Raw genomic sequence first — 24,308 nt, 5'->3', positions numbered from 1 at the left:
TCCTTCCCACAGACTTCCCACTGAGGTGCCTTGATACAGTACTCTGGGAACAGCCTATTCGTTCAGAAATTTCTTTCTGTGTCTTACCCTCTTGCTTGAGGGTGTCAATAGTGGCCTTCTGGACAGCAGTTAGGTCGGCAGTCTTACCCATGATTGGGGTTTTAAGTGATGAACCAGGCTGGGAGTTTTAAAGGCCTCAGGAATCTTTTGCAGGTGTTTAGAGTTAACTCGTTGATTCAGATGATTAGGTTCATAGCTCGTTTAGAGACCCTTTTAATGATATGCTAATTTTGTAAGATAGGAATTTTGGGTTTTCATGAGCTGTATGCCAAAATCATCCGTATTAAGACGATAAAAGACCTGAAATATTTCAGTTAGTGTGCAATGAATCTAAAATATATGAATGTTAAATTTTCATCATTACATTATGGAAAATAATGAACTTTATCACAATATGCTAATATTTTGAGAAGGACCAGTATATTCTGTAATACAAAAACAGACCAAAAGAGCAAAGTGTACCGGAGTCAAATTCCTTGTTTGTATGTACGAACTTGGCAATAAAACTGATTCTGATTCTGATTTTATTACCATTAAAGATGGCTTTGGTCGATGAATAGGTTAAAACATTAAGGCTGTTATAAAAAAGCCAGGAATATATCTCTTGAAGGTTGAAAGAATCAGACATTTTAGACCCAATTCTCAATAGTGACTCACCTTTCTTTTCCTTGGGTATCTTTTCTTTTTCTCCATTTGTAGTCTAAGAAGTGCCTTGAGCAGATCTCTCTACCAGACAGAGTTCTGTGTTTGCACATAGCCTGGAATATCCTGTATGTTGGGCTCGCCAGCGGATCCGTCATCAGCCATGACCTGAAGGTGAGCAGCCATTTCACATCAAATCTGGACCATTTGAGACTGCAGAATAAGGCGGATTGTTTCTCGCCTGTCCTCGTATAGACTTTGAAGGAGCTGGACGTGTTCGAGTGCCATGGCCCGCGAGGCGTGAGCTGTCTTGGCACGGCTCAGGAGGGCGCCCGGCGCCTGCTGCTAGTCGGATCGTACGACAGCACCATTAGCGTGCGCGACGCTAAAAGCGGCCTGCTGCTGCGGACACTGGAAGGTCACACCAAGACTGTGCTCTGTATGAAGGTGAGGAGAACACACCGTTCTCTATTATAACACATTTCTGTTCTTATTGTCAGTGTAGATGAGGATCGTTTTTGCGGCAGTAAGATGGTTTATAGCTAAAGACCCTAGTCTTAGTAAACACCCTGTAAAGATCCCTGTAAAGGTATTTCTTTAGGGCGTGGTTCAGAGCACAAGCTAATGTTTTAGCCATCCGTTTTTTCTCCTCTAGACAAATTAATTGACGCAGCTTTCTACAGCATTATATATTCATTATAATTCATCATAAATCCTATTGCTTTATCTTTGCTCATATGGCATTGATAAAGTAAAAATCCAGATCGCCTTGCAAAGGAATTCATACCCCTTGAACGTCTTCACATTTTGTCTTGTTACAACCACAAACTGTAATGCATTTTAATGTGGTAAATCAACACAAAGTAGTCTTATCGAAGAAAAGTGATGCTGGTTTAGTCCCCTGGATCGTAGAGCCCCATTTCCTTGTAAATAACAACTGTAAGTAATTTAGAGGGTTTTATGCTGCATACATCTACAGACACGTTGGTCCATTTTTCTTGGCAAAACAGCTCAAGTTGAGTCAGATTAGATGAAGTGTCTGTGAACATCACTTCCACTGAATCGGATTAAGGCCTGGACTTTGACTGGGCCATTCTAACACATGAAATAGGTTTTGGATCTAAATTTCATTGTAGCTCTGGCTGCTTGTTCAGGGTTTTCTGAGCAAGAAAATAATTAAGCTTGTCCACAACATTATCCCTGACCTGTCGGGTACATTCCCTGAAGGCAGTTGGCTGCTCTGGACTTTAATCAATATAAATGCCCGCCACAATTTTTTAAGGTTTATTTTGAAAAATAAAATTGAACACATGTATCCTTTTTTTTTTTTCGTTCACTTCTGGGTTATGCATTGCTTTTTCCTTGTCTTCTACATAAACTGCATTTATGTTGGAGGTTGTAATTTCAATAAATATGAAGAAGTTTAAAGTGCTTAAATACTTTTGCAAAACACTATTGTTGACCTGAGAAAATCATTACACTGTATTATTCTCTAGCTGTCTTACAGTAATATTCCTGATAAGACTGTTGTCTCTCAAGCATCTGTTGCATCTAAATAAAAGTGTTGCTATTTGTTGGGTTAGGTTTACGTCTTCTGTTGTTTTCAGGTGGTGAATGATCTGGTTTTTAGTGGCTCCAGTGACACATCTGTTCATGCCCACAACATCCATGTAAGTCTTCCTGCTTAATCGGCCACATTCAGAAAAAATCCGATTTATTAGCCCCAGTGTGCAATCAGTATGGGTGCATGATTTTTAGGTCTTTATTTATGACCTTCTAAATCTGTTTTTTTCAACTTCCTGCTTTCTGTTGATGTTAATAGACGGGGGAGTTGGTTCGGATCTATAAGGGTCACGGTCATGCTGTCACATCGATCGTCATTCTCGGGAAAGTGATGGTGACGGCTTGTCTGGATAAACTGGTTCGGGTTTATGAGCTGCAGGTATTCATGGCCTCATTAAATCCTGAGATTATCTTCCAAGTGAATTCATGGGTTTAATAGAACGTTTTAGGGAAAATGAATCTGCATTACTCTAAAGATTCACGAAAAGAGTAGAGAATCAGTCAATCTTACCTTTTTCTGAATATTTGTTACTCATAACTGTTTTGAAACACACATTTAGTTCCTTATTTACTTGCAGTTTTGAAACTGTTGGGAAGAAACCACTTTAACCAAATATGTTTTTTGGTCTGTTTTGTAGTCCCATGATCGTCTGCAGGTCTACGGGGGTCACAGTGACATGGTGATGTGCATGGCTGTGCACAAGAGTGTGGTAAGTGGACTAAAACAAGGCCACATTAAGCATCGATGATGGATTTTCACAGTGAAAAGATGCATTGACGCCATCAGTTGTTCCACACAGATCTACACAGGCTGCTACGACGGCAGCGTTCAAGCTGTAAAGCTGAACCTGATGAAAAACTACCGCTGCTGGGTAAGAACTGGAGACAGGAAGGAAGCTTTAACCTGCTCACACTGGCTTTGTTTTTGTACTGTCTGATTGTATTTGTCCTCTGTCCAGTGGCAGAGTTGCTTCCTGATCTTTGGCATTCCAGAGCATCTCTCTCAGCACCTCGTTGGAGACCACAGCAACCCAAATCTGCAGACGGTCAAATGTCGCTGGAAGGAGTGCAACCGTTTTTTCAGCACACAGCAGTCAGTCAGACAGGTGAGCTGTTTCTAAGTCTTGTGTTTTCAAGTAATTGGTTTGTTTTAGACACAAAAAACCTAAAAATACCAGCTACATGGGTCTATTTAAAGGGTTTGCATTAAGTCACACATTGGGTACGTTTGCTAAAACAACACAATGAGAAGCATTTTGATAAGAATCTGTTCATCTTCAATAAGAGCAGAATATTTCGTTATTTGCACGCACCAGATGTGTTGCCGAGACCCTAAAAATATGCTAGCACAGTAATCACAAGGCATTGAGACTGATCTGGAAGACTGATGTTTTCTGCATGCTTGGAAGACATGGGATCATATTCATACATCCTTGTAAATTGTTCATGCTCTGTAAACCTCTACATATTTTGTCACATTACAACCACAAATCTCAATGTATTTTATTGGGATTTTAGCTCATCCATAGTTACCATTAGACCAAAGGCCCATGGTAACTCTGGAGGAGCTGCAGAGACCTGAAGGCCAAGTGGGAGAATTTACTGAGAGTAACACTATCAGTCATGCACTCTACAAACAAGGCATTTAAGGTAGTGGCAAGAAGAAAGACACTGGTAAGAAGTTCATTTTGAGGTGCCACAAGCCATATAAGAGACACAGCAAACGCGTGCAAGAAGGTGTTTGGAGCTAAATACTAAATCCTGGAAGTAAACCTGTTAGAGGCTGCAAATGACTTGAGACCAGGGCAGAGGTTCACCTTCCAATAGGACAACAATACTAAAAATACTGTCAGTTGGACCGGTTCAGATCTGAGGTGGTCTTCAGCTCCAGTCCTCAAGAGCCGCTGTCCTGCAGCATTTTGATATGTCCCTGCTTCGACACACCTGAATCAGATGCATGGCTCTAGATCAGGCTTCTGCAGGACTTGAAGACATGCTAAGCAGGAAATTCAGCTGTTTCATTCAGGTGTGTTGGAGGAGGAGTACATCTAAATGTTGAAGAACAATCGCTCCCGAGTCTTGTTGGACGCCGCTTGTTTAGATCAAAGCATATTTGCGAGTTATAACGGCGATTAAAAGTCCAGACCTAAAACCAATTGAGCGTCTGCGGCGAGACCTTTAGTCTTTCACATGAAAACGTTAAGGTTTATGGTTATAATGTGACAAAATGTGAAACGTTCAAGCAGCATTACAACTTGACGCAAAGCACTGTAGATGTAAATGAATTATATAAAATGAGAAGAGAGGACCTGATCCTGTTGCATTTAACAGCTGCTCAGACTGTTTTCTGTTAACGTGGCTTCAGCGCTTTAGACATTTCCTGCACTGAAAGGGATTCAGAAATGTGGTGGAAAAGCTTGACTTTATGCATCGTGTCATTTACCATTTCCTTTTAAATATGTTGACTTTGAAAGGTACTCAGCTGTGTTTGGGTTTTTCCTGCAGGAGCTGCCCGAACACATGCAGAGCCACGTTGATGGTGACATCGGGCTTCAGCCTTGACAGGAGAGGAGTTGAAGCTCTGCAGAAGATGATGTTGATAAGCTCAGGCTTTTGCTTTCCAGATTTTTCGCTTTTCTTTGTAGAGACACAGCTCCTATTGATACCCCAGAACAGATTTAGGGTTTAAATGATCACATCCGGCTTTTTCCTGGGGAAAATCTGCGGCATCAGACATTAAGAGCAACCTCGTCTTTTCCCAGTTTTCACAGGATTCCCTGTTTCAGCTTCTTTTTCATCATCATGGTGGAAAGTATTTATAACCCTTCTTTTTCCAAATACTTGTTTGTTAACATCTAATAAACAGCCAGATGTCATTACTTCATACATGAAACAGACACTTTCACTTCATTTCCACATTCAACTGTGGGATAATTACACCAGATGCTGTTTTAGCTACAAACATAAATGTAATAACTTTATTAAACCAGCAGATATAGTCATGAACCAAACATCAACCGACTGGTCACTAATCCTGAGCCGTTTTTGAGGACTAATTACATGATTCTGCATCTCAGCCTTTTAAAATGGGTGTTTTCATCAACAGTGACTGAAAAAAGCCAACAATGCAACTCAGATAGAAGCTGCCCAGAGTTGTGGAGAAACTCTTCTGTATTGATAATAATGAAATGAATAAATAATGTGCTGAAATGCACCTTTTTTAGGAAACATGATTGTAATCCAGCTTTCATGTCCACTACATAGATTTTTTTTTTGTAGCTGAGCATTTACTAATTTATAGCAACAACATCTTTATATTTCTGCATTTTCCCACATACCTTTTCTGAGGGAATCAAGAGCAACTTTTATAGACGCTGAAGGAGTCTTGTCACAGTCTTTGTATTATATTCCCCACAGTATGTATTTATTTTAATCCTTACTGTATGTTTACATCAATAAAAATTCAAACTTTCCATGTTTATTTCTATTCTTTTAAACAGGTTCTTTCAAATTTATAACATTAATCTTTAATCTTTTTTTTTTTTGTTTTGTTCCCCAGAGCTGAAGTTAAAACTTTGACAAGAGAAGGATAAATGCTTAAGCAAAAGTTTAGCACCACAACCTCTCTCTAACTGCACTAACTGGACAGAAAGTCTCAACTGAGGTGTGATCTAGTAGATCGCTGGCTGTCCTGGACAACATCTAGGAGTACATGGTCAGCTGAAGCCACTGAAAGAAGAAGAAACAGTAACACAAAAAATATATATTTTACAGAATCTCTCTGTGGTTTTAAAAAGTAATCAAATTAATTTATTCCTTGTTTCTGGGTGAGGAATTCAATTATTGGGCTGTGCCCAAACAACAAACCACATGATGTGGAACCAGCAAACCCAGTGCAAAGGAATTTATGCACTAAAATCTGGATGTATAACAATTTGAATCAAAGTATTCTTCCTGCTTGATCCACTCCCAGATCCTTCCCAGACTGAAGTGAGTTCACATTAACATGGACTGAGAGGACGCTGACCAGAAAAGTGACGCCTTTAAAGGAAATTTGCAGACGCCCACATGGACAAGCCAGATGTTTTATGGTCAGATTGTACGATATTAAGCTTGTTAATGGCTACTAAAAGCAGACTTACTTTTAAAGGAGTGAAACAGAATCACACGTAAGGTAGAGAAATACAGAATGCAGCTTACCTCCAGGACATTCAGTTTGATTATTCCATCTCCATCTTTATCGAAGGCATTAAATGCCCCTGCAAAATAAACAGATAAAGCCAAATAAGAGCTTTATTTTTATTATTCTTGCACTCATGCAGGGATTCCTGTAGCTTATCCTGATCAAGTTTATGCCTTTTTTGTGACAACAGTGACTTCCCACACATGGAATATAAGGAAATCTGTCTATAAACTCTTTTATTCTGGTTATTTTCCACTTTTTGCTTCAGTAGGACCTTAGTAATGTAGTTAGTATGTTTTGGTAAATGTAGCAACCAAGCGTAGTAATATATTGACTTACTGAACATGCCCTCTAGTCTCACAAAACAGCAAATGTAGCTGTCAAAATCAATGTTGAGGTGTTCATCTGCGTATCGCATGGCTATGATGTCGTACAACTGTTTGTTGAGGTGAAACCCTGCAGGGACAGTTTTTTTGAACCCAGAGATGTACAGATTATTGTGTCTGATATGAGTTAGAGCGTAGACCAAATATCAGTGTCTATGTTTGATTGATAGTTTCCCTCCCACCTGCATCGCTGACGGCGTTCCTCATCTCAAAGCTGCTGATGGAGCAGGATTTGTCTTCATCATACCGTTTGAAGATAAGCTGCAAAAGTGAAGATATTTTAAGCCAAAACTTGTCGGCATCAGCAGACAATAAACTAGAGCTAAATTATTCCAACCTGCCACGCCTTGATCTTTTTCCATAAGTGTTTAAATTCCTGGAAGTTCAACTTCCCCGATCCGTCAGTCTGAGAAATAGTCCGTCACAGAAAAATAATCTGATGCAGTGGTTTGGTTATTATTTCCAACAAAGAAAATGCGAAAAAATTTACATAAAATCCAAATAATTTTAATAGTGCTTTCATACTAATGTAATCCGGTTAAGTCAATTTGATAGAAACTGTTTTAATGGGAGTAAAAAGCAAAAAGTAAAATTATTCTGGGTACTTCTAGAAGTTAAGTGTAAAATAACTTTTCTCTGATCTAAATTACTGAAGGACTGACAACTGTTTCTTTCACAACACTCAGTTTCCTGTTTTTCTGAATTTCTTGGATTTGTTAACTTGTGGGAAAGTCTGTTTCTTGTTCAGCTTTCTGACTGGTTGTGCCACATTTCACCAAAACACTTTTTATTGCAGTAGAGAATTCATTCAACATGTGTCCCTGAGTCACCATGGAAACCCCAAACCATAATATCCCCCCACCGTATTTTAACAACTTCCTCACCTGCTTGTTTATTGACGAACTAATTCTTTATTTTAACAGACAGGAAGGACTTTACCACCAACAGTCACTTAGAGATGCGGATTAACATAAGAGTAATGGTATATTATCATATACAGTACAGACCAAACGTTTGGACACACCTTCTCATTCAAAGAGTTGTCTTTATTTTCATGACTATGAATATTGTAACTTCACACTGAAGGCATCAAAACTATGAATTAACACATGTGGAATTTTATACTGAACAAAAAAGTGTGAAACAACTGAAAATATGTCTTATATTCTAGGTTCTTCAAATTAGCCACCTTCTGCTTTGATTACTGCTTCGCACACTCTTGGCATTCTGTTGAAGAGCTTCAAGAGGTAGTCACCTGAAATGGTTTTCCAACAGTCTTGAAGGAGTTCCCAGAGATGCTTAGCACTTGTTGGCCCTTTTGCCTTCACTCTGCGGTTCAGCTCACCCCAAACCATCTCGATTGGGTTCAGGTCCGGTGACTGTGGAGGCCAGGTCATCTGGCGTAGCACCCCATCACTCTCCTTCTTGGTCAAATAGCTCTTACACAGCCTGGAGGTGTGTTTGGGGTCATTGTCCTGTTGAAAAATAAATGATGGTCCAACTAAACGCAAACCGGATGGAATAGCATGCCGCTGCAAGATGCTGTGGTAGCCATGCTGGTTCAGTATGTCTTCAATTTTGAATAAATCCCCGACAGTGTCACCAGCAAAGCACCCCCACACCATCACACCTCCTCCTCCATGCTTCACGGTGGGAACCAGGCATGTAGAGTCCATCCGTTCACCTCTTCTGCTGCTAGAACTCTGTGTGGCATTGACCTGTTCTCTAATCTGAGCTGCTGTTAACCTGCGATTTCTGAGGCTGGTGACTCGGATGAACGTATTGTCCGCAACAGTATATTCAGTAGGACTATCAGATGTGTACTGTATCCACCTCCTGCACAACACAACTGATGGTCCCAACCCCATTTATAAGGCTTGAAATCCCACTTATTAAACCTGACAGGGCACACCTGTGAAGTGAAAACCATTTCAGGTGACTACCTCTTGAAGCTCATCAACAGAATGCCAAGAGTGTGCGGAGCAGTAATCAAAGCAAAAGGTGGCTACTTTGAAGAACCTAGAATATAAGACATATTTTCAGTGGTTTCACACTTTTTTGTTCAGTATATAATTCCACATGTTAATTCATAGTTTTGATGCCTTCAGTGTGAAGCAACAATATTCATAGTCATGAAAATAAAGACAACTCTTTGAATGAGAAGGTGTGTCCAAACTGTACTGTGTGTGTGTGTGTGTGTGTGTATATATATATATATATATATATATAGTCAGTCAGTCAGTCATTTTCTACTGCTTATTCCATAGTGGGTCGCGGGGGAGCTGGTGCCTATCTGCAGCAGTCTATGGGCGAGAGGCAGGGTACACCCTGGACACGATATATATATATATATATATATATATATGAGCTGCATTGTTTCTATGTAAGTGTAAGGTGTTATTTTTCCACAAAACATCTGTTTTATGTTATAAGGGCATAAGAGTATGCTCTGACTGCTGAATCCAACCTGGAAAGTTGTATGTAAATCTGTAAGTTTGGATATTTAGTGGGTACATTTTGAAGTTGAATATGAAAATTCTGCTAAATCCTCTTCAAGGGTCAGTGACAGATTTAAATTGGCCAATTGTACCTCCTCAACATGTCTTCAAGTTGCCAAGAGGCCTGGTATTGAACCAATGATTTGATTCAGGTCTGTCGAACATCTAGAACATGCAGGTCGCCGCCCTTCGGGGACTTTAAAGGATACATCCATTAAGGCGATCATACTTCGACACGTCTCCAGGCTGAAGCCTTCTGTCTTTATCTCATTATCTATATAAAACAAAATAAAATGCATAGATTCATATAAAACAATTTAACATAGGTGCTATAAACAATGCTGCAATGGTGAGCTGTTTTTCATTACGTTTAGAAAGAACATTCATCATGATCTTCTTAAGTTCGTTTGCACAGATCTCCATGTCCTACGGGAAGGAGGAAATATTTGCCCAGGTAAGCACAGTCAAGACATAAAAGCCTCTCTAAGTCCGCCTCATCCCTGCATATATACGTACCTCACCCGCAATCTGTTTGTAAATGGCTCTAAACCTTTTCTCTTCCTCAGTCTCTTCTTCAGGTTGAAACAGTTTCTGCTAACAGATGAATGAGAAGAAAAAAAGTCACTAACAAAAATGATATATTGAAATTTATATAAACACTTAAAGGGAAGGAATGATTTTTAACATTTAAAGGGCCAGGTTTTAAAATTAGCCATTAATGCCATACTTCTCATGTCCTGTACATTTGGATGCATTAAAGTATAAAGTTTTGGTACCTTTGGTTTCTTCCTCCCCTCCCCTTGAATGCCGTCATGTTCGATTTCTTTGTTGGCACGCGCTCTGTCTGATACAAACACAATAGGCTGGCATATGTGTGACACCACCACGATGAAAGAGAGCAGAGGGGCAATAAAAGACAAAAACAAGAGTTAGTTGCATAATATAACTACAGTGCCCTAAATAAATATTGGCACCTCTGGCAAAAATATCTAAAAAGCCTTAAAATAAATTCAGCTTTTATTGCAGTGCCAACAATGAGCTTTTTACATCCGATACCGTCCTCATTTTACCTAGCTTGTTTGAATGACATGCTCTCCTGCCTTTCCCATTTTGAAGTATCGCTAGGAGGAATTATAATTATAATCTAAACATTTTATTTATTTTAAGGCTTTCTACTCATAACCAGGGGTACAAATAGACATTGTGAACATTGTATTTGTATATCTCCTAATACTGAAGTAATTATAGTTCATTCAGTTCTTAACATTCCCATAACATACAGTTGAAAACACTTTTTCACAGTATTGTTTCTATAATTGATTTCTCATTGATTTACTACACATACTTGTTTTATCTTTTTTACTTGATTTGATTATTTTGATAATTTCATTGTATGTCTTTAGTGGTTAAATGTCAGTCCTTCAGTTTTTAACATCTGTAAAGCACTCTGGGATACATTTGACTGTATAGAAAGTGTTGTATAAATAAAGTTTCATTGATTTAAATAGTGAAAAAAATATTTGTACTGACAGATTTGTAATGTTTTTACTTGTTTGTTGCAGTTAACTCAGATCATGGAACAAGCCTGAATATCAGACAAAAATAACAAACAACAAAGGATGATTTCATTCATGAAGGTAAAAAATCTTTATAATCCAATATGAAAAAGGCATTGTCCCCTAAACCACTAAAAACTGTTTGTTTCACCCCTCTTAGAAACAAGAGCCATCAAGCGAGAACTAGCAATGAGACTTAAAAATTGTTCTGGAAGAATTTTGACTCAGTCTTTGAGTAATTCATTGATATAACCACATTTGGAGGGGTTTTAAGCATGAAAGGACTGTTTAAGGTCATGCCACAGTATCTCAATCAGATTTAAACCTTGGAATTTGTCTAGGCCACTCCATATCCTTCTTTTACTTTAGTTTTTGAGCCATTCAGAGGTTAACTTGTTGGATCATTCATTGTCCTGCTGCATAACATGAGGTCACAAACTGATGGCTGGACATTTTCATGAAGGAGTTTCTGGTACAGATGAGAATTTGCTAATCTATTAATTAGGGAAAGCTGTACAGGTCATTAAAAAGCAAATGTGTGTAACTATTTCGGTGATTTCTCGAGTCTAGAGATCTGGCAGTAATCAGCCTTGGTTGTGGCTGGTGAAATTGAGCCCCAAAAATTGTGATTAATCTCAGTAAATCCATGGATTAAAGGGCAGGGGGTGGTATATTTTTCTTTACCTCAATAAATGATTTCATCAGTTGCATTTTTTGTATTCCTTTAGGCCATTTGTTTAATGATCTGAAAACGATTAAAGAAATCTGGAGCGAAGAAATAATTTTTCACAGCACTGTATGTTAATAACAGATTTAGGTCGTAATCCAAGAAAGGAATGTTGCAACTTTATGCTTTTATTACCTTACTTTTCTTTTTCTTGTCTTGCTGAAGGACGAGGAGGAACCGAGGGGAAAATGAGATCAATTAAAAAAACTCCTTTAAATTATGAAAAACAAAGATAAAGAATAGCAATGATAAAATATAATACATAACTGACAGTAGAATTTCATCATTTATTTTACCGTAAACCATTTCAAATTATTTAGTGATCGGTTCTGGGAAATTTCATACAAAACTATATTTATGATATGATTGACTTAGTTTTCAATCAAACAGCCTGTTTGTATCGTTCATCTTTGAAATGAATTTAGCAGCATATCTTGAGTCCCCACATAATAAAACATGCCTATATGTTTATCATTGAATCATTTTGTTTTGCTTCAGTTTATACTTCATAGTCGACAACTTTAACATTGAACTGCCACCTATCCCTAACATCAAAAACAGAAAAAGTTAATAAAAACAGAGCTGATTCTCCCACATTACCTTAAACATGTCCAAAATGCAGCTGCTACAACATGAGCCTGAATCACAAAAATAAATGTATACCCCACTCTACCATCAGTGTGCAAACCTGTGTTTGATCAGTTTCGATGGTGCTCTCCGCTTCCCTAAAGAGAGAAAAATACACAATAACTGCGACCATTCATTCTTATTTAGTCTTTTAATTTTAATCTCCAACTCTGGACTTCCAAATGTAACTAGAGCATCAGATATTCTTACTCAGATGTGCTCTGCTTCTCTGAGAAGACCCTGAGGATGAATTCTCCCTCCTCATGGGGTTCAAAGGTCGTGGGGATGATGACATACTCTCCTGGAGGCAGCTGGAAACGCTCCGTTACCTCACGCAGGTTGATGTAGCTCTTGCATTTAGCTGTGGAGGCTGTATAGAGGAAGAAGTCCTTCTGCAGATGTTGATTCTGCCCTCGCATCTGCACATTTTAAAGAATCCTGAGATGTGAATTAACTCTGTATCAGAGGTTGGCATGATGGAAAAACACAAAACATGAAAATTTGCAATGCTGAAATGAGAGAAAAGACTCTTGTGTCCAGCTAGCATCAGTAAAAAGGTAAGGTTTTTAACAAAAAAAACATAAATTTACATTCAGGAGAGGTTGGTGTCATGTTGAACATAATGTTTGTCATGCTGATGATGTATTTTTTTTTTTTATTAGAAGTCCTCTATTTTTCTTTTCTTTCTGTGTTGTCATTACTAACCAAGTTTGGGTACTTTTAAGGTTATAAATAAAAGTGGCACAAAAAGGATTTTGCTCAATCTGTCCAACCATTCAGTCCAGGATTAGGGGGGCACTTCCAGCTCAGTGACGATTGGCAACATCGGGTACGTGATGCCACAACTTTTTTGTCTGTAAATGAACACTGCTGCTGGTAAAAAGTAATCTTTGAGTTTGTTAGGAAATGTTCATGTATATTTACCAGTCCCTTATGTATCTGTGTATTGGTTAGTGTTAAAACCATATCTTCATGGTTTTACAGGCAAACAAAAGAAAATTTGCACATTTCCTTCTAGGGCTAGAAAACATTACTTTACAGTTACAAAACTAACAGAATGGACCAAATCATGAAGGGAATTTGTCTTTGTACATATTCAAGGACCAAAAACTATGTTTGTTTGATAACTACTATATGTTCTGCTTTGATACTTCAGTCAACACACGCAGCTTTGGAGAAATGCTGATCTTTAAGAAATTGCATCCTTCTTGAAGATACCGTACCTTTTCTGGCACCTGCCGAACAAAGCAAAAAGTAACACTTCAGAGTCTTTAGTGTTTTTGATTCATGCTGTGAATAAATCTATCATGTATAAACCTCATAGATAGAAAATCCAATGGTAAGGAATTTTGCTCCTTTATGGCGCTGCATCCTCCGACCCTTTTGCATCAGCGCCACAACAGCAGTGCAGACCACCTGCCCGTCCTCTGGGTCGTCATCCTCCTCATACAGCTGGAGCCGATACTGAGGGTTTGTCCAAAATGTTTCTATGGAGAATAGTCATATGAAATTGCCTTTTTTTTTTGAAGACGAATAAAAATCTGTTAATCAGAAAAGGCAAACCTGGGAAGTTCCTGCAGCCACCAGCAGAGCTGCCTTTCACCCAGCGGCCTTCATTGACTGATACCGTCCATGTGTGCCGTTCATCGCCTTGCAGCCCGTCGGGGGTGAGGTTGCACATCTCCAGTTTAGTAAAGGTCTGCTTGAAATCATCAAAGGACATCCTGGTTAAAAAGAAAAAGGAAGCTTGTTAGGGGGGAGTTTGTTCCTTACAGGGAAGAAAATTTTGGAATAAGATTGTGAGCCTTGGTCTGAAGAAAGTGATGTTTAAAAATATCATGAAATTTTGTGAACAATCTGACAAAAAACATCCACTACAATGTTAAATTGTGCAGAACCAACTCAAAATCTAACAGACAACATCTCAGCCAGGCAAAACTGCTCTGTGCTGTCATGATGTTTTAGGTTTCGGTAGTGAGATTAAAAAAAGTAAAGTGGATGAGCATGGTGACAAAGGAAAGGACAGTGGATCTGTAGGTGATGGAAACTGAAAGAAGTCTCAGAGAAGAGGAAAGGCTGCTAAGACAAGGTAGCCCCTGTAGCTTTACTCACCAGAACTCACTTGTCTCCACAGTTTGTTTCTTCAGATTCTCCCTGTCTGCAGTGGAGATGGTCGACCACTCGTCTGAACTATGGAAAAGATCAAGAGAATATTCACTCCACTTTATGATTAAACATGATATCAGTCTTTCACACAATTTTAAATTAGCTTGCAGAAACACATACCCTCAGTATCATAATATTCTCAAGGAAGCTGTGCAAAAGCTATAATCCATCCCCTTTTTCTGCATTTCTTTACTTCCAAGAAGCAAAATGTTCTGGCAATCTTTCAACATAATTTCCAGTCTGTCTAAAGTTAGTTGCTTTTTACAGTCATTTTGAGGCCATGATTTATAGGGGAATAATTATTTTTGTTTTGTTAAGCCACTTAACTGTGACCCATGAACCACAAAAAAAAACATTTCAATTCAAAACCATTCACTTCAATTCACTTTATTTATGTAGCATCATTTCACAACAGGTAAACCAGAGTTACACATTAAGAATCAACTTTAAATAGGCCCTTTGTTTTCAGCAGTCTGTTACAGTGGCACAATTTCTTGTAATTCTGTTAGATGTGTTTATCAAAAACATTCAATTCAATTCACCTTATTTATGTAGCGTCAATTCACATATACAGGGGTTGGACAATGAAACTGAAACACCTGTCATTTTAGTGTGGGAGGTTTCATGGCTAAATTGGACCAGCCTGGTAGCCAGTCTTCATTGATTGCACATTGCACCAGTAAGAGCAGAGTGTGAAGGTTCAATTAGCAGGGTAAGAGCACAGTTTAGCTCAAAATATTGAAATGCACACAACATTATGGGTGACATACCAGAGTTCAAAAGAGGACAAATTGTTGGTGCACGTCTTGCTGGTGCATCTGTGACCAAGACAGCAAGTTTTTGTGATGTATCAAGAGCCACGGTATCCAGGGTAATGTCAGCATACCACCAAGAAGGACGAACCACATCCAACAGGATTAACTGTGGACGCAAGAGGAAGCTGTCTGAAAGGGATGTTTGGGTGCTAACCCGGATTGTATCCAAAAAATTTAAAACCATGACTACCCAAATCACGGCAGTATTAAATGTGCACCTCAACTCTCCTGTTTCCACCAGAACTGTCCGTCGGGAGCTCCACAGGGTCAATATACACGGCCGGGCTGCTATAGCCAAACCTTTGGTCACTCGTGCCAATGCCAAACGTCGGTTTCAATGGTGCAAGGAGCGCAAATCTTGGGCTGTGGACAATGTGAAACATGTATTGTTCTCTGATGAGTCCACCTTTACTGTTTTCCCCACATCTGGGAGAGTTACGGTGTGGAGAACCCCCAAAGAAGCGTACCACCCAGACTGTTGCATGCCCAGAGTGAAGCATGGGGGGTGGATCAGTGATGGTTTGGGCTGCCATATCATGGCATTCCCTTGGCCCAATACTTGTGCTAGATGGGCGCGTCACTGCCAAGGACTACCGAACCATTCTTGAGGACCATGTGCATCCAATGGTTCAAACATTGTATCCTGAAGGCGGTGCCGTGTATCAGGATGACAATGCACCAATACACACAGCAAGACTGGTGAAAGATTGGTTTGATGAACATGAAAGTGAAGTTGAACATCTCTCATGGCCTGCACATGCATTGCCAAACGTTGAAACCAACGTTTGGCATTGGCATGAGAGACCAAAGGTTTGGCTATAGCAGTCCGGCCGTGTATATTGACCCTGTGGAGCTCCCAACGGACAGTTCTGGTGGAAACAGGAGAGTTGAAGTGCATATTTAATTCTGCCATGATTTGGGCAGCCGTGGTTTTATGTTTTTTGGATACAATCCGAGTTAGCACCCGAACATCCCTTTCAGACAGCTTCCTCTTGCGTCCACAGTTAATCCTGTTGGATGTGGTTCGTCCTTCTTGGTGGTATGCTGACATTACCCTGGATACCGTGGCTCTTGATACATCATAAAGACTTGCTGTCTTGGTCACAGATGCGCCAGCAAGACGTGCACCAACAATTTGTCCTCTTTTGAACTCTGGTATGTCATCCATAATGTTGTGTGCATTTCTATATTTTGAGCAAAACTGTGCTCTTACTCTGCTAATTGAACCTTCACACTCTGCTCTTACTGGTGCAATGTGCAATCAATGAAGACTGGCTACCAGGCTGGTCCAATTTAGCCATGAAACCTCCCACACTAAAATGACGGGTGTTTCAGTTTAATTGTCCAAACCCCTGTATGTTGCAACAGCAGATGGTTGATTACATTCACATGCTGAGCATGCATGTGGCGACAGTTAAAAGAAAAGAGTCCCTTTTAACAGGAAGAAACTTCCAGTGGAACCTGGACTGGTGTGAGCGGCCATCTGCTGCAACCATTAGTGGGTTATAGAAGAAAAACGCTTAAAAACATACCAGTCATCCATTCACAAAAAAGCTGTCAAAGTCCAGAAAAACTTTGAAGACCTGAAGATTTGATCTGGGAGCTTAAAAAGAAAGTTTCTTCTTAGAGAAATTGATCAGCTTCTAAGCTGATCATTTTTAAACTGTTTGGGGTGGTGCAAAACCTTTGCACAACTGTTACATGATTTCTTAGGATGCTTTGCACCAGATCTTACTTGGCACTCCAGCGTCCCTTCCAGAGCACAAATCCCCAGGGATTGCGCAAACGAATCAGGCGGATTCTGGTGTCCTTTGAGACTTCCTCGCACTAAGAAAACATCACATCCCATCTTACATTAGCGTTTCTACTGCAAGGCTATAAGTCTGCATTGAAATGAGCTTTCTGTTGCACCTCTTCCAGGCCTGTGATGGAGTAGGCATGACCCCTGACCAGCCCTTCTTCTGTCCGGGACTCCAGTTCACTGGCTGAGGAAACCTAAGAGACAGCATGTATCAAAGCAAAGGTGTACTTTTTTTGGAAAAAGAAACATCTTTGTTGCTTCTTTCATGGCTTTGCAATAGAAAATACAGACATCTCTATTGATTATCTACTCAATGCAACTTTGAGTGTTTACACTAACACTTACATCAATGGAGCTCCCCATCAGTGAGCCCCTCTCCAGCGCCTTCCTCATGATGGTGAAGAGATCAGCGGGTGCCTCTGACAGCTCAAAAAACTCTGTGACTCCACCTGTAAAATCCTCCATGGCTTCCAACGTGTTACCCCCTTTCAGTGCCTCATAAGATCCATGCAACCTGAGAGAGAGGTCAATCATTCTTGGAGCATTGCTAACGTGTCTGATCTCAAAGGCTTTTTTCACAACGTCTGCAGCCAACTTAGGAAACATGATGCGTTGCGTGGGTTAATTGCATGCCAAACATTTACACCTTGACAAGACATTTGGTTTCCGGCTGTTTTAGAAATGTTACTTTCGCACATATAAAATTATTAGGGTATATGTTTGCATCTAATGCTCCCATATAAATGAAAGTCCAGAATTTCTTTTTCATAAGAATATTTTTTCTTGGTTTGCAAATCAGACTAAATATAAAACAACAATGCCAGACTGCAGCTGACCTTCACAGACTCAGACTTACTTGGCATAAGCTTTTTCCAACAGAGCGCTCCAGAACTCGTTCTTCCTGAAAGATTTGGTGAAAACCAACAGGTTGTTGCAGGTGGGGATGCGGTCATCCACAACCACATCGATCCATTCACCATAACGCCAGAACTGAGCGAGAGGAAAATGGGAAATCCATCACCAGTCAAGAATAAAATACCACCGTCTTTATATGATAGTATATTCAAACTGCCAATAACTATAAATATATATAAACAAAACTGTCTTTCTTTCAGAAAATGAGTCCATATTACATTTGCATAAGAGCTAAGGGATACTTTCATCATCATCTTCAACAATGTTTTCTATAGACAGCAAATTGTAAAAAGTAGATAAAAGAACATCTATTCTATGGCATATTCATCAAGGTAAGTTAATACCTAAGAAACTTTCATACATTCTTTTTTATGTATTACATTACTTAGTCTATTTACTCTTATTCTTTATAAATATAGATTTTAAGTACATTTAGTCTATTTTGACACTTAATTTGAGGTACTTGTATTTGAAAATTTTACTACTGCTTTTGTCCAGAACATCATTCTTCCACCTCTGTGCTTGATAGTATGAGGTGTTTGAGCTGATATGCCCTGCATGGTTCTCTTCAGATATGCCGTGTATTTTACTTAAACAACACTGGTTTGTTCTTATCTGTCCAGAGGACATTGTTCTAGAAATGTTTTGATTTACTCAGACTTCCTTTGCAAACCTGAGTCGCTGCCACATTTCTAGAGAGAAGAGGATTTCCTCCTCCATACAAGTCCGATCTCTGCAGTTATTTGTAATCTAATCATGAGCTTTGACACCAACTGAGGCCTGTAGAGTTTGAGATGTGGCAAACCCCCAAGAATCCTGGCTTTACAGAGGTGGTCCAACTTGCAGATGATCAGTTAATCAAGGCCATTTGATCTGCAGCTCTTTGTTTCTCTCAACTCTATTATCTTAAATCAATAATCATGAAATTACAATATATACAGTATAGACCAAATGTTTGGACACACCTTCTCATTCAAAGAGTTTTCTTTATTTTCATGACTATGAATATTGTAGCTTCACACTGAAGGCATCAAAACTATAAATTAACACATGTGGAATTATATACTGAACAAAAAAGTGTGAAACTGAAAATATGTCTTATATTCTAGGTTCTTCAAAGTAGCCACCTTTTGCTCTGATTACTGCTCTGAACACTTTTGGCATTCTGTTGATGAGCTTCAAGAGGTAGTCACCTGAAATGGTTTTCCAACAGTCTTGAAGGAGTTCCCAGAGATGCTTAGCATTTGTTGGCCCTTTTGCCTACACTCTGCGGTCCAGTTCACCCCAAACCATCTCGATTGGTTTCAGGTCCGGTGACTGTGGAGGCCAGGTCATCTGGCGCAGCACCCCATCACTCTCCTTCTTGGTCAAATAGCCCTTACACAGCCTGGAGGTGTGTTTGGGGTCATTGTCCTGTTGAAAAATAAATGATGGTCCAACTAAACGCAAACCGGATGGAATAGCGTGCCGCTGCAAGATGCTGTGGTAGCCATGCTGGTTCAGTATGCCTTCAATTTTGAATAAATCCCCAACAGTGTCACCAGCAAAGCATCCCCACACCATCACACCTCCTCCTCCATGCTTCAGGGTGGAAACCAGGCATGTAGAGTCCATCCATTCACCTCTTCTGCGCCGCACAAAGACACTGTGGTTGGAACCAAAGATCTCAAACTTGGACTGATCAGACCAAAGCACAGATTTCCACTGGTCTATTGTCCATTCCTTGTGTTTTTTAGCCCAAACAAGTCTCTTCTGCTTGTTGCCTGTCCTCAGCAGTGGTTTCCTAGCAGCTATTTTACCATGAAGGCCTGATTCACACAGTCTCCTCTTAACAGTTGTTCTAGAGATGTGTCTGCTGCTAGAACTCTGTGTGGCATTGACCTGTTCTCTAATCTGAGCTGCTGTTAACCTGCGATTTCTGAGGCTGGTGACTCGGATGAACTTGTCGTCCGCATCAGAGGTGATTCTTGGTCTTCCTTTCTTGGGGCGTTCCTCATGTGAGCCAGTTTCTTTGTAGCGCTTGATGGTTTTTGCGACTGCACTTGGGAACACTTTCAAAGTTTTCCCAATTGTTCGGACTGACTGACCTTAATTTATTAAAGTAATGATGGCCACTTGTTTTTCTTTACTTAGCTGCTTTTGTCTTGCCATAATACAAATTCTAACAGTCTATTCAGATGGACTATCAGCTGTGTACTGTACCCACCTCCTGCACAACACAACTGATGGTCCCAACCCCATTTATAAGGCTTGAAATCCCACTTATTAAACCTGACAGGGCACACCTGTGAAGTGAAAACCATTTCCAATGGTCCAAACTTTTGGTCTGTACTGTATATATTTTTGATATTTTTCTTTTTTATATGTTTATTATTTTCTAAAACGTTCTTTAAATTCTGAGCCACCGACATTCCTTTTCAGCTCCACCTTGCATCAATGATCATGTAAAACCTGAAAGTGGAAGATCCCGGCGTAATTTTCCGTGAAGCTCTGTTCTGCAGGAATCACTCTGTACAGCAGCTTCTCATTCAGAGTCAGACAGGCAATGGCGGCAAGCAGCCAGCAGTCCCCTGCCAACAGATTTATGAGCTATGAGGGCTTTGGATTTACAGCGTTTGACTTTGAGCCACATTACTACAGGTGTTAGTCAACAATTACTGTCAAGAGCAGTTGTTGTTGGGTCATTTTGTCTCTATAAAATCATCAAAGTATTAAATATCATCCTCGTGATGGTGAAAAGATCAGCAGGTGCAAAATGATGCTTCACAACATTGACATATTTTAGGCATTGTTGTAAAGAAACGTTTTGCAGCTATTAGGCCTCTGGACCAACTATGTACTAAGACTTCTCAAATCGGGAATCAATTATCCCACACTCAAGGCACGCTCTTCAAAGCAACTTTGATAACTTTATTATTTATAATTTCAGAGCTTTATTTGATATTTTACCCAGACCCAGGAAAAAAATCATAGATCCAGTTTAAAACCCAAATAATAATAATAAAGCACTTTAAAGCACTTTGAATTGTCTTGTTGCTAAAGTGGGGTATAAAAATAATCGTGCCTTGCCTAGCTTAGAGTTGGTCAGAGAGCAAAAGCAGGGAAACTGACCCTTTTATAAGTGGTTGGGTATTTATTAGTGAGTTTCCAGTAACTCAAAAAAAAAAACATGAAAAGTTGTAATGTGGAAAATTAATGATAAAATATAATTCAGTTGTAAATCAGTGTAAAAACCCACTGCAATTCAGTAATCACAATTTCTGTCTTTTAGATGTCTAAAATGATGAGTTCAATACTTTTCCATACTTTACAGGACTAGGACCAGGCCTCCGTTTTGAAAATGATTGAGCTAGTGCAATGTTGTATAATAAAGCGGGAGCAGCTTGAACATTACCCAGTTCTCCTTGACAGATGTCTGTTCTGTTGGCTCCATCAACAATGAACTGAGGGTTTTCACAGATTTCCTGCAAGGATAAAAGTGTTAAATGCAACTTTCAAACATCACCTTAGATTTACCTGCATTCCTCTAAAAAGCAAAACCTCAAGAACAAATATATCGGTCTAATATTAAAAAAATATTGATATTGCCAATTAACTGGAATCAAAACCGCCCCTATTTTAAGCTGCATTAAAAGGTAAGAAAAGGCAAAAGTAAACAAGGTGTTCATTAAATCGGGTTAACTCTGATCTCCTGTGTACATGAGATCGCTGCACAGAGGCCTGAAAATGTGGAGTCATTTTCTTAAATTAGAGCTTGGTCCACTGAGGCCCCTGGCTGGGATTCATATATCACTAATCTCAGCCAAATTTTCTGAAGCTGCATAAATTATCTGCAGTCATGCAGAAATCATACCCCAAATTATATCAACTCTGATGATATGAGACACGCTTCTTTTACATCGTTCACCAGATATGCATGCTGAGAACTAGGTTTATCCAAAATAAGACTGCTTGACCTTGAAGTATACGGTTTGACTTCAGGCAGTTGCTTAAACTGGACAGACGTGAGGCTGGTGTCCAAGTTTTCATTAAAGTCTTCCAGCATAATTTATTTAAAACTCATATTTACTTTTTAACTCTAACTAACTTATCTTTCTGTTTAGCACCCTCGCACAGATGGGCAAAGAGTCTTTCGTTGCAGTATCATGATCTCAGTCGGATTGTGGTAAAATCCAACATTTAGTTGGAATGTGTTTATTCAATGAGTAAGCGGGCAAGCTCTATATTAAGAATTAATTATTGTTTAACAAAATCACTGGTGACACATTTATTAGAAGCTCTGTTGTCAATACTTTGTACAAAAGCCTATTACTTAGAAGACATCTCATAGTCTTTCAGTATAAAATTTCACAAGGTTGGAGCAAACAGAGAGGGGTCTGTGGCTTACTCTTCTCACAATCTTTCTCGATCATCCAGAGTCCTGGTTCCTTTCTTTAGCTCTCTTCTCTTCACTCCACTCTGCAGGTTTTCTATGGCATTTAGGTGGGAGTACTGAGATAATTGTGAAAGAAGGTTGATTTTGGGTCTGGTCAACCATTTGGCCACATGTTTTGGATCATTGTCATCACAAAGATACCCAGTGATGACCCGTTTTAGCTTTGTCAGCAGTGGCTGTGAGATTTTATCTAAAATGTACTGTTATATCAAACAACTCATGATTTTTTTCATTCTAAGGTTTCTAGAACCTTTTAAACAGACACAGGCCCTCAGGATCACAGATCCTCCACCATACTTAACAGTGATCCTGAGGCAGTTTTCCAAGTTCAAAAAGCTCTTAACCCTATCTGACCACATTTGCAATTAAAGTCTCAGTAGAGTTTTGCAAACTTCACATGCTAACCCTAGTGATTGCAAGACAGAAAAACTGTTTTTTATCCTTCCCAAAAATTTAGATAGTGCCTTATGTTTGTGATGAAAAGCTGGTGACCCAAAGATGCCACTCTTTGCTGCAGTAGCTCACTGCGAGATGTAAAGCATGTTTAACCTCCTTTGCCCAAAAGCTCACTGAACGTGGTGGCAAGATAAACATAGATCATCGCCCAGCTTAGTGGCCACTGGCTGAAAGAAATAGGTTTCTGTCAAGTCATATTTATTCACCAGGGAAACCATGACTAATGAAAAGGTCCCAGAAATTCTGATCTACTTAAAGAATTAAAGAATAAAATGAAAAATGCTTCAGTTATATTTATTTGGAAGGGATTGGTAGGGCTAAAAATATTTTTCACAGTATGCTTTTTCCAGACTGGTTAAATGTACTGAAATTAAAGATAGGATTTGTCTAATTTCCTTTCAGTGTGAAATTAGAATACTCCAATACATGATTAATTAAACATCTTCTGGTTATATGTTTACAACTTAACCCTCCATTGAACCATTCTTTATATTATTGGATGTTTACTTTTTAAAGCAGTTTATTAGGGTGCTTAATGCTGTAAGCTTAGGTCTTAGATAAGGACTCTGCAATGTCTGTTTTTAGTGTGCAGATCTGTGTGTTGGACGGTGCTCTGGGTTAGGGAAAGTGTCTCAAATGATGTTGGTTTCTGCCAAATGCTCCTGTCACACCTGCTTTAACGGTCACATGTGGTCAAAGACAAATCTCAAACTCGTCTGTGTCAGAAAAATGTATGTGTAACTTTGCCTTTACATTTTCCAATGTGAGAGTCTGCTGAGTGTGACAGTAGAAGGTAATAACCCACAAGTATGCAATCCCTTCTCATTGCAACCATATCAACCAACAGCTTCATCCATATACTGCAGAGGTGTTCAGATATACAAGGATTTATCTGAGCTTTTATAAACAACCTAGAGCTCCTGCTTCATTAAGTGGAACTTACCCTAAAGCATTTGATAACAACGGAGAAAGCTACTCACTGAGGGACGTTTCCACTCAAACTTCATCTGAGGTTTCTGGCTGTAAAAAAGTGAGGAGTCGTTTGCAGGGAAGAGAGGGTCCTCAAACAGAACATTTTTCATCACATATTTATCTCTCAGCTCTAAAAAAGTCTTGAGGCGCTTGGCATCTTTGACAGCCTCGTTTCTGCTGAGAATGGCTGAGTAGATGGAGTTTGCCCCTGTGATCCCGTAGTCAACATTTCCATCAGGCTCCAGCGACGCCTCAGTGTCAAAAAGCACTTTGACATTTGTTTCTTCAACAACAGGTACCTTCCCTGGATAGTTCCTGTCCTCCATCACCTAAACGTTTAGTGTCACTACTAAAAGTTAGAAAACTCAGAGTTACTATTCTCAGTTGCAAAACCACCCTGAGAAACTTCCTGTGTCCTCCCAGATTAATCAGTTTTAGTTCCCTTCTTTTCTAAAGCAAGAGCTGTTACTGCTTCTGTGGGTTTGCAGCCAGACTCTCAAACCAGC

General features: G+C 39.4%; 2 protein-coding genes across 4 annotated transcripts in view; one reads left to right on the top strand and one right to left on the bottom strand.

Annotated features, from left to right (window-relative positions):
* Positions 1-5,738, top strand: part of znf106b (zinc finger protein 106b) — a 16,853-nt gene extending 11,115 nt beyond the window's left edge. For both annotated transcript variants that reach the window (XM_047388236.1, XM_047388237.1), the window contains exons 14-21: positions 760-876; positions 958-1,149; positions 2,310-2,372; positions 2,525-2,644; positions 2,904-2,975; positions 3,066-3,137; positions 3,225-3,371; positions 4,771-5,738. In XM_047388236.1, coding sequence (XP_047244192.1) covers positions 760-876; positions 958-1,149; positions 2,310-2,372; positions 2,525-2,644; positions 2,904-2,975; positions 3,066-3,137; positions 3,225-3,371; positions 4,771-4,827 — 840 coding nt within the window. In that variant the 3' untranslated portion in view covers positions 4,828-5,738. The remainder of the gene's footprint in view (positions 1-759; positions 877-957; positions 1,150-2,309; positions 2,373-2,524; positions 2,645-2,903; positions 2,976-3,065; positions 3,138-3,224; positions 3,372-4,770) is intronic.
* Positions 5,668-24,308, bottom strand: capn3b (calpain 3b). Of its 2 annotated transcripts, none has more exons than XM_047388239.1 (23): positions 23,811-24,308; positions 21,334-21,403; positions 20,391-20,509; positions 17,881-18,014; positions 17,370-17,538; positions 17,135-17,218; positions 16,959-17,050; positions 14,355-14,432; positions 13,806-13,966; positions 13,560-13,729; positions 13,466-13,477; positions 12,453-12,661; positions 12,304-12,340; positions 11,751-11,774; positions 10,109-10,195; positions 9,849-9,926; positions 9,701-9,758; positions 9,542-9,606; positions 7,172-7,240; positions 7,017-7,095; positions 6,788-6,904; positions 6,466-6,524; positions 5,668-5,994 (listed from the first exon to the last, which is right to left on the bottom strand). In XM_047388239.1, the coding sequence occupies exons 1-23, from the start codon at positions 24,126-24,128 to the stop codon at positions 5,968-5,970; spliced, it is 2,316 nt and encodes a 771-aa protein (XP_047244195.1). In that variant the 5' UTR covers positions 24,129-24,308; the 3' UTR covers positions 5,668-5,967. The 2 variants fall into 2 exon arrangements, with proteins under 2 accessions (XP_047244195.1, XP_047244196.1); XM_047388240.1 differs by having other exon boundaries at positions 9,849-9,923.

Source organism: Girardinichthys multiradiatus, chromosome 15, assembly GCF_021462225.1.
Source record: "Girardinichthys multiradiatus isolate DD_20200921_A chromosome 15, DD_fGirMul_XY1, whole genome shotgun sequence".
In the NCBI taxonomy this organism is placed as follows: Eukaryota; Metazoa; Chordata; class Actinopteri; order Cyprinodontiformes; family Goodeidae; genus Girardinichthys; species Girardinichthys multiradiatus.
The sequence above is the reverse complement of the archived record's forward strand: the minus strand, read 5'-3'. Positions and strand labels throughout refer to the sequence as shown.

Coding starts and splice junctions, on each gene's coding strand:
- capn3b (XM_047388239.1), bottom strand. CDS start 24,128: ATGGAGGACAGGAACTATCCAGGGAAGGTACCTGTTGTTGAAGAAACA. Junction 17,051..17,134: donor CCATCACAGGCCTGGAAGAG/GTGCAACAGAAA, acceptor ATGTTTTCTTAG/TGCGAGGAAGTCTCAAAGGA. Junction 10,196..11,750: donor ACAAGAAAAAGAAAAGTAAG/GTAATAAAAGCA, acceptor CACATATGCCAG/CCTATTGTGTTTGTATCAGA.